Below are 10,323 nucleotides of genomic sequence, written 5' to 3' on the forward strand. Positions count from 1 at the left end.
TGATCGAGAGGGAAATTCAAGTTTCCAGCATCACAGTTCCATAGTGCAAAACATGTTAGTAAAATGGCAGTAAAGAAGTTAGTAGTGCAAAGTACAAAAAAATATACCAGATATAAAAATACAAGGAGATGAAGAAAACTGTTAAAAATGAGTATAGTGCAGGGTAACAGCTGTGATACAGGACTATTGAAAAAGTGAATATAGTGCAGAAGAGACTGTTAAAAATGAGTATAGTGCAGGGTAACTCCAGTAGTGTCGCTTTTGAGCAATAAAATAAAAAGTGACAATCCTGCATCAAAAGTCCTACTATAGCAAATAACACTGATTTAATTGATGCTAACTAACTTGATATGAAAGAAAGCCCAGAAACCTTATGTATTCGTTGTCACAGAGATATGGAAAAACTGTTCCCTTTAATCTGTCTATTTATTTTTATCTACCGATTGATAAATAATCAAAACAGCTTTGATTCATTAAGTCCTGAGTTTTTAACAGCAAAATCACATCTGTAGCTCGTTTTCAAGAGAATTGACAATCACTGAGGAACACATATAGCTGACCTTGGATCTGATCTCCTCTCCTCTCCTCACTCTCTGTCTAATGGACCTGATGACGTCAGTCTGATCCCAGGTCGGTGCTCTCTGCGCGCTTCCGGTTCGCTGGGTGACCACGTGTCTCACCACGTGTCTACGTCTCCGGCCTGCCAGCGGACCATGTGGAGCAGCAACATGGCGGCGCAGTGGAGGGGTACAGACGGGGATTTAAATGCCGGCAACAGCGACTTTCTGGCCTGCAACTCTCCCATTGAGGTACCGGTCTGCTAACATGAGCTAACGGACACACTAAATAACCTCACAGGAGGGTGTTTCCGGGGTTTAATGGGGGGTTTTCACCGGCGCGAGGCCACATGTCCTCACGGCGACACGTGGCTGGACCAGGTCTAGTAGTACTACCGAGGTTAGTGAGCAGCAGGGAGGCAGAGGAGCTCAGTGATTCATCTGATATGTAGCTAAACAGAAACAGCTCGATGACACGTTAGTTCATGTTGTTACCTCTTTGTTCGTGTTTAACACGACGTCCACCGTCGAGGGTTTATGAAAGACTCATTTCCTCTGAAGTACAAGATGTGCAGATAAAGCTGCACCCTCAGCCTCAGCCCTCTCCTGCTCACCCCACTGTCTCCTCTATACTCTGTCCTCTAGTCTACTGAGCCTCATGTAAAGTTGTTTCAGGCATGCACAGGGAGAAAAAAAAGTGCTTTACTGTCACATGAGAGCGAGAGAGCCTTGTTACAACAGTAGAAGCCCAGAGAGAGAGAGAGAGAGAGAGAGAGAGAGAGAGAGAGCTGTTGTTTCAGCTTCCCAGAGATAGTGAGCAGGTTGTGACCCGCCTCTATGGCCACTTGTCCCCTCAGCCTGCGTCCTACTTCCTAGCACACTTCTGTCCTGATAAACCTTTAGTAGATTAGAGTGAGGCATTGCTCTTTGACAGCGTCCATGTTCATTTATATGAATTATTAAGCCGTAGAGATAGTTTCACACCACACTGACACATCAGTCACTTTTGCAATGTAAATACTGTAAATCTACTGTTACAGATATGTGCAATAACATGCTGATCACTCTGTGCAATAATTATATAATCATCTGACGGACACTTTGGGTAATAATCTGGCAGAACTGTAATCTGTCAAAACTGTCATCTCATCAATATACGTATTGTATTATCTTTTATATGTATATTGCACTATCTCTTTTTTTATTGTATTATCTTTTCATTAGCACCTATGGGATTGTCACAATCTAATTTCGTTGTAGCTACTACACAATGACAATTAAGGGCTTGAATCTTGAATCACATGTTCAGATATGTCTGCAGTTGTTTTGATACAAACAATAACGATTAGTACAAAGTGCAAAGAGGTAGGTTTGTCAGGAAAAAAACAAACAAATAATAAAATAGAATTATAGAATTTTACTATTTTCTGATATTTTATAGACCAAATGATTAATTTATTAATCAAGAAAGTCGTTAGTTGCAGCTCGATAGTTTTGTTTGATTTTTTTTTTTATTTGTTGAATGTTATTCTAATTTCTGTAGATATGTCTCCCTAGATCAATGCATTTATTTAGATTATAAATATTATAAATGTGGAGCATTAAGCATCAGCTCGTCAGATTTGGCAGCTCTTCCCGTTTATGCTGCGAACGTTAATTTTGAGCTTATTGCATCTTGTACCTCGGCTTCTGGTCACACCCAGAGGAAGGAGTGTATTGTAAGATTGTGTGTTGTATTAATATTTGTGTGTTTGTGTCTCTGCAGTTGGTCCTGAGTAGACGTGACATGGAGGGAGTGGAGATGGACGCACAGTCCTGCATGGATCACTCCATACTGGCCATTTTTGAAGACTCCACGGTCACATCAGAGGTCAGAGTTAAAGCACATCGTCACAAGTACACTGGAAGTTGAAAAAAAGACGCCTTTTCTTATGTTGTTGACAGTTTTGACTCTCCTTCAGCGTACAAAAGTTAACATTTGCCACATGTTGGTAGAATATTCATTTTGCATATGAACAAATGCCCCTTTTCAGGATAAGAGCGGAGCGGAGGAAGAGAGCGAGACCCTGCTGTCGGCCCTGACTGAGATGTTGGACAGCGTGGAGGATGACGACGACGGGACTCCCTTTGACACCCTGCCAGACAGTCAGCTCCTCACCCACCCAGAGCGCAGGGACAACTCAGTGGTGGGTGCACACTCAGGGAACAAGAAATATAAGCCCCAAATGACTTATTTGGAAACAATAATTCAGTTCAACTTCCAGTCCATTGCATTGCAGCGTTACCTCCTGGTTATGCTGTTCAAATTTGGATTAGCTATGAGCACCTCATGATGATCAAAGCGGCTTTATTTAGGACTTAAGGTCTTTGCACATCAAGTCCGTATTTTTAATCCGTCATCCGATTAAAAAAAACAAAAACGTTGCGCACAGAAACCTTGCACACTGAGTCCGATGCGTTTTATTATTCTCTTCGTTGCGAAAATTCTAATTGCACTAGTCCCAAACAGAGCTAATGAATGAATGACATTAGCAAGAAGCTAACTTTAACATCTCTGTATTCTTCATCGTAAAGTACTTTGTGCTAAGAGATGAATTGAATGTTTATCAGACGCCATTCTGCATGAGGACGTTTGCACGGACGGTGCCTCTGAGTGGTCAAACAAATTTAATGAGGGACAAAAGTTTCAGAGTCGGCGTGTAAATGCGATGAGCCACATGCCTCGATAGACAGAACTGAACATGCAGGAACACAAAACAAAAAAAATAGACTTGTATAAGATATGTGATGTCCCCATTATTAACCTTCTCTGCTGAAAGATTAGACTCCCAAGATCTTAATGTGTTTTTTTTTCTTCTCTTCAGGAACTATCACTTGCTGACAGACTTAGACCAAGATCTAAATCGCCAAATGTAACCTTCACAATAAAGTTTGACGGAGAAAAGGAAGATGAGAGCAAAACGGAGCGAAACGTCCCTCTACAGCTGTTCAAACAACAAAGTCAGACATTGTTTCACTCCACAAATAAGAAAGCGGAGGCTGAAGTCGAGGTCTTCACCTCGTCTTCTCTCGTCAACCTGGTGAAGCTCATGCACCCCTACTGCCTGAAGCTGCAGGTGGAAGAGGAGGGGGATAAACTGAGGAAAAAGAATCGCACGTTATTCTCTCAGGGAGAGGTGTGGAAGTATGAGAGACCCAGCGAAGAGAGCGATGAAGAGATAAACGTTGTGTCGTCTGATGACGAGGGAAGTGTGAAAGACCCAAGGGAGAAAGAAGAGGGAGATGAAAAGCGAGATAATGACACCCCCTTAAGGAGTGTGTTGCTGAATGGAAACTCATCCATAGCTCCACCATCCAGAGAGAAGAAAAGGGTGAGCTTTGGCCCCGTTCAAGTGGCTTCGTTTGATTCAGCGGAAAATGAATTGAACGAGAGAAATCTAACAAGTGGCCACACAGGTGAAGCTGTGTCAGTTCCACTGAACGGCACCGAAGCACTTGATACTCCAGCTGGCTCAACACTTGAACCCCAAACGCCGCCCTCAGAAATGAACAGCAACGAGGCGGAGGTTCTGCCGCCGAAAGGCGAGATGAAGGCCAAATCGCTCAGCCTCCAACAGTACAGACAGCTGCGCCAAAAGAGACAGCCCCTGGTGGAGAAACCGGGGAACTACACCACCAAGTGGCCCTGTGTTCCTGAGCCCCCCAAAGAGCTGACCCCCATCCTCTGTTTACAGGGGCAAAGACAAAACAGCTGTGGACCAAAGGCAGCACACCATTATCCAGATGCTAGAAGAAGCAGTGCTGATCAGCTCCATAGATCTCAAACTCCCGGTCACAAGACCCATCGCATCTCCGCCCCGCCCAGGCCTCACCCCTCAGAGGCCAAACCATCCATTAACCTATGTCGCAGCGGATTAAAGCGCCCGAGGGATGAATCTGAAATCATCTCACCTGCCATTCTGCAGCCAGCTAATCCAAATGTTACCGTGTCCGAAAGCAAAAAAAGTCCAGTAAAGAAACCAACACTGCTCAGTAGTGACCCCCCAAATCCTGTCCTCCTCCCCCTGCCAGTTAGCCAAACAACATCACCAACCACTGACCTCTCCTCAGCACAGTCCAAAGTGGAGTTCCTCAACAGAGACTCCAGTCTTGACAGCACCGGGCACTTTCCAGAAATCCAAAAGGAATCCTCAGGCAAATCTCTTCAGAGACTGCCATCCTCCTCAGGGCCTCAGGTGGCGTCAGTAAACCAGGGCTTCGCCACCCTGTTCCAGGAAATTAAAAACAAGCTTACTGAGTTAGCTTCAGGTGTCTCCTCCAGACCTCCGGTACTGTGTCCAACCAAACACGAATCCTCCTCAGAGTGCAAGCAACCGCAGCCTCAAAGATGCAGTCCGAACCCGACGAAAGAAGAAGCCAAGCTGGAACCAAAGACCCCTCCGTCACCAAGTCCCGATACAGAGAGGCTGATAAAGAGTCCTTCCCTCACGCCATGCTTCAGTCAGCCGCCTGCTCCCGTAGAGGCTCCGTTACCAGTAAAGGAGACGTTATCAGAGGTTCACCCCAGTGAGGAACCACCACCCACTCCTCAGTTTGGCTGTGCAGTGCAGAGTGCAGCAGCTGACTCAGGTAAACTGTTGGGACATGGCTTAATGTGACATATGTTACATTACATCCACACTAATGTTTTCGTTTTAAAAGCTGTGTTTTAAAAGGAAAACGATCTCCGTCCAGACGAGCGATTAATCTCTGTCCATACTGCAACGCTTGAAAACGCATATCACATGAGGGCTGACCCGAATGCTTCGAAGCTTTTAACCGTTGCCATGGCAGTCGACCTCTAAATCACTATTTGAATGCTTCGTTTAAATTTATTTTAAAAATGTGTTATAAATAATGGGGATGGGTCATGATATCCGATTTTTCGAATAGTCATTAAATTATTAAAAAATGCTGCGAAGCTTCGAATACCTTATTAATATTTCTCACTGAAGCTTCGAAGCCCAAAAAAATTGTACTCGGGACAGCCCTAACACATGACCATTCACGTACACTGAGCATGTGTGTGCCGCTCAAATAATAAGCTTGCCTCCTGCACATGTAGGCAGTAGTAGCATTATAAAATGCAGAATTTAACTACACAACAGCTGCTAGCAGAGACAACAGGGTCAGCAACGCTTGTAACTTGTTATCCATGTTGACATTAACCACTGGTGGTCGAGGCTGATGTCGTTTGTTTTTTTCCGGATGGTGCGTGACGAATCAGGGAAGGACACGTCCCAACTGATGAGACACAATAAAGAAGCGAACGCAGGTGTCTGCGTCATCGTTTTCAAAAGGTCTCCATTTCTGTCCATCCAGACTAAAAAACTCCCCCGGAGTTTTCAAACTAAAACGGAGTCAGCAGCATTTTCAAACGTCTCCGTATTAGGGGCTCAAAAACGCCGGAGTAGTGTGGACACCAGGCACAAACGTAGCAAAAGTTATCCGTTTTAAAACGAAAATGTACGAGTGTGGATGTAGCCTGAGTTCTCTGCGATGATGCGAAGAATAACTGAGAAACAAACAGCATCCTCCAAAGTTTCATGTCTGTTTGTTCTTCTGCTTCAGGAATCGAAGCGCCTGATCTGACCAGCCTGCTGGAACAGTTTGAGGAAACACAAGGTGAGTAATCAGATTACTGATAACACCGTGTTGTCGGACGCTAATGTCCAATCTCACGTAAACTCTTTTTATTCTTCCTCCTCCAGCTAAAGAGGAGAGGGTGTGTGAGAACGAGCCGGAGCCCAGACTTCCCAGTTCTCCTCCAAACCTCCAAACAGATGGACACTTGGACAGAACTCAGCCTGCAGGGACACAAAGAGCCTCTGTTGTTGAACCTTTAAGCATTTCAGAATCACCTGGTGATCCAAAACCCCTCAGGAATTCTCCACATCTTCAAATGTCGGAGGGCGCGGACGTCCCAGAGCCCCTCGGCACCGAAATAATCCTCACCACTCAACAAGATCCGCCAGCAAGACGCAAAAATCCTCCATCCAAGGCCATTCAGATAATCGACCCCCGTCCTCTACCGTCCAAGAAGACGCACGCTAACCTCCCAGAGCTCCCCGCCGCTCCCATCTCTCCTCACATGTATTCATCTGTATTCTCCGATCACGATTACTGTGGACCTTTGGACCGTACAAGTGCAACTCCGCGTAATAGAGCCTCTAAACTTGATGTATCTCAAACCTCTGATGAATCGCAGGTGACCACCCGTGACTCAAGCGCTGCTGCTGAATGCAAAAAACAGACCTCCACCAGCGAGGTCAACAGAGCCGTTGATAACTCTGCAAAGTCTGTGATGCAGCATCTCTCTGAGCAACCCAGGATCAGATCAGACACGAGCACGTCCACAGAAGTTCTTTCAGACGGCGCTGCCACAGAGCGAGACTGTGGGCAAGACAAGACCGCCCAATGCACCCTCCCAACACCTCCACCCAGCCCTCCTGCCAGAGGGAGGGAGAAACAGAGATATCGGAGAAGATCTCCTTGTTCGGACTCCAGCTCCAGCTCTCCTTCCTCGTCATCGTCGTCGTCGTCGTCCTCCTCCTCTTCCTGCAGCTCTGCGTCTCCCTCTCCAAAAAGACAAAAGTAATCATCCTCTGTTACGTTCAGTATCAATCTCTCTTTGTCCTCTTTGTGCATCGCTCCTCATTCTCAATTTGTCCATCTTGCAGGCGCCGTCACAAGCGTTCAGAGAGCAGTTCGTGTTCGTCGTCGTCGTCGTCCCCCTCTCGCTCCCGCTCCCCACCTCGGCGCCACAGGTGGTCTTACTCAAGATCGAGGTGTAGCAGGTCAAGATCCAGATCATGGTCCCAGTCGAGGTCTCCATCCAGATCCCGATCACCTTCCCCGCGGGTTCGCCGTAGGCAGTGGAGAGATGTTTACAGGTCAGTTAATGTTGGGATTTAGACATTTAAAAGGAAATTAAAAGGTGTTTCTTTGTAATCTCAGTCTCCGTCTTCCTCTCTACAGCAGCAGCAGAGAGTCCAGGAAGCTCCGGAGAGAGCATGAGATCAGGATTCAGAAACTCAAAGCCATAGTGAGTAAAAGATTACAGACATGTCAGCCGATGTGTTTGGGTCTGTTTTTTGTCGGTTAGCGAGTAATTATAATAATCCTCTCATACAGGACGAGCGCAGGGTGGTGTATGTCGGCCGCATCCGCAAGTCTATGACGCACGACGAGCTGAGGGAACGCTTCACTCAGTTCGGAGACGTGGAATGTGTGTCGCTTCACTTTAGAGACAGAGGGTAAGTGTGCACCATTGAAATTATGTTTTTATTGCTTTTTTACAGTGTACCATTCATTGTTTTTATCAGTATTAAAACCCTGCACCTCCTGGTTCCCATAGTGACCACTACGCCTTTGTCACATTCTACAACATGGATGACGCTTTCGCAGCCATCGACAACGGCGGCAAACTACGGAAGCCCAACGAGCTGCCGTTTGACATCTGCTTTGGTGGAAGGAGACAGTTCTGTAATTCCCACTACGCTGACCTAGGTGAGACGCCACAAACTAATATACAGCGCTGTAGTGAAGTCAGAACAGTTTAAAGCTGAAATGAAATGTTCAACCAAGTTAAGCTGGTTTACTAAATGGATTTCTACTCTAATGAACAATTATATAACAAACATGACAAATTAAGCATTTAAAAGAAAAAAGCAGCTTTGTTTCATCTAACTACTCGGTGAGTTTTACTTTGTGAAGGGAGTTTTGGTATGCAAATATTGAGCTCCTATAAGGAGCTACCGTCAATTTACGTAAACAAACACTATGACGTGGACTTCAGAATAAAGGAGATGGAGGAGACAGAGACAGGTGATCAGAGAGAGGAGAGGACAGGAGATAAGGGAGACAGTCAGCTGCAGCTGGACTCAGTGCCTGTCGGAGGGCTCTTTCAGTGTCACTTTAGCCAGCGCTGCTGCAGTACTGATCTCCATTTCAGCGTCAGTTTATGAAATGGACTGTTTTGTCCTTAGTTTTAACATTGTAAAACTCATCTTCACATCAAAAGACCAAAACGATAGTGTCTTTCACGGTCTCTACCGTTCTTTCTGTGTAACTCAGCCGAGCCAGCCAACCTTATGACATCACAGGCTACTGCATCATGGCGGCGCTCTTGCCACGAAAGATGAAACGAAGCTGCTTTTTTCTTTTAAATGCTGAAATTTGTCATGTTTGTTATATAATTGTTCATTAGAGTGAAAATCCATTTTAGTACACCAGCTTAACTTGGTTGAATGATTCACTTCCACTTTAACTATGTAGAGTTTTTCTCTTGGCAAAGCCCCATCACTGTTTTTGCAGGCTGCACCAAAAGGAAATGTATGGAGTGGTCTTTAAATATCGCTCTCTCCCTCAGACGCGAACAGAGACGCCGAGCCGTCTCCTGCCAAGAGCAGGTTGGAGGACCTCGACTTTGACTCGTTGCTGAAACAGGCCCAGAGAGGATTAAAGAGGTAGCAGAGCTGTGTGGGAGGACAAGAACACCCAGCGAGACGTGGCAAAGATGAAAGCGTTTGTTTTTTTTCATGAACCTCAAAGCCTCATGCTCGTACTTATATGTAGCAACCTTTTGTATGTTTTCATGTTTCGACTCTAATACGCATGCAGTTTCTGATGTGTACAGTTGATATGTATGAATATATAGCACTGTTAATTTGACATATTAGTGGAACCCACTAAAGATTTTTGTTTCATTCCATAACAATGATCATTTTTTTGTATATTTGTATATAAAAAATAAAGGCTCTTGATTGTGTTACCTGATGAACCATCAACTTTGTTTTATTTGGTTTATTTGAAATCCAAAGAACCATACCAGTGAGCCAGCATGCACAGAAGAGTGCTTTCACTATTAATGTTATTAGTTGCGTATGTTTGATAAGTCAAACCGTCCACTGCCGCAGTACGAGCCAGTCTAAACCTCTGACTTGGTAGTGATCCTGTTTCTGCTCTAAGCTCTGTATCTTTCTTATGTAGGTTCCTGCCGACTTAGAATCTCATGACATCCAGTTGATTTGGTTTGCAGGCCCCTAATCTTAATTTGAGTCTTGTATATTTACTGTAAATTGTCTTTCTCTCTTTACACATCAACTCAAAGTCTTTGTAGCTTGTTTTATCTGCTGTCTTCAGATCCTCAATTCACTTCATTAACACTCTTCAATTCCAAAGCATTTGGAAGCTTGAAAACTGCCCCATCAAATATCAAAGCAGTGACATCAAATGTGGATTTAATTTGGCTATATCCAACATTTCATCAGGTTTTCTGCCTCACTTTTTGTTAGGTCCACTGGGGCTTATGATTGGGAGCCACTTGATCATGTAATTGTGATTTTGGCAATTACAAACAGTGATTGCATTGATCTATGGAGGGGAGTGACGTTCAAGATAAGCCAATATGCTGCCTTAGTAGCTTACAATGGTCGTTTAAAGTCCCCTTCCACTCAAAATGTGTTTTGCTTATTTTTTTCCCCCCACTTGACTCACATGTTTTGAGCTTCACTGTGCAGAATGATGTATGTGCAGTGTTTGTTTTCACATTCATCTACTGAAGGGGGAAAGTGTTAATGTGCTCACCTTGAATCTCATTTTAAGAAGTTTATGTACAAGCATGGTTTTGTGACATCACTAGTTTGGAGCCAATCATGGTCCAAAAAACATGATATAAATCATTTATTATTTATATATTTTTCTGTCTTTCTTAAAACATGTCTGG

General features: G+C 44.5%; 2 protein-coding genes across 3 annotated transcripts in view; one reads left to right on the top strand and one right to left on the bottom strand.

The window, feature by feature from the left end:
• ldb1b (LIM-domain binding 1b) overlaps window positions 1-1,203 on the bottom strand; it is a 40,628-nt gene extending 39,425 nt beyond the window's left edge. Inside the window, exon 1 of one of the 2 annotated variants that reach the window (XM_037763121.1) lies at window positions 1,053-1,203. The gene's annotated coding sequence lies outside the window, so the exon portion shown is untranslated. The remainder of the gene's footprint in view (window positions 1-1,052) is intronic. The other variant, XM_037763126.1, reaches the window with a different exon arrangement.
• On the top strand, window positions 569-9,372 carry LOC119484329 (peroxisome proliferator-activated receptor gamma coactivator-related protein 1-like). The gene is made up of 11 exons (XM_037763077.1): window positions 569-809; window positions 2,323-2,427; window positions 2,591-2,743; window positions 3,422-5,186; window positions 6,168-6,221; window positions 6,308-7,190; window positions 7,277-7,489; window positions 7,575-7,641; window positions 7,731-7,852; window positions 7,954-8,105; window positions 8,968-9,372. The coding sequence occupies exons 1-11, from the start codon at window positions 714-716 to the stop codon at window positions 9,066-9,068; spliced, it is 3,711 nt and encodes a 1,236-aa protein (XP_037619005.1). The 5' UTR covers window positions 569-713; the 3' UTR covers window positions 9,069-9,372.
• Window positions 9,373-10,323: the final 951 nt, after the last annotated feature.

The sequence above is a fragment of the Sebastes umbrosus genome, chromosome 3, assembly GCF_015220745.1.
Source record: "Sebastes umbrosus isolate fSebUmb1 chromosome 3, fSebUmb1.pri, whole genome shotgun sequence".
Classification (NCBI taxonomy): domain Eukaryota; kingdom Metazoa; phylum Chordata; class Actinopteri; order Perciformes; family Sebastidae; genus Sebastes; species Sebastes umbrosus.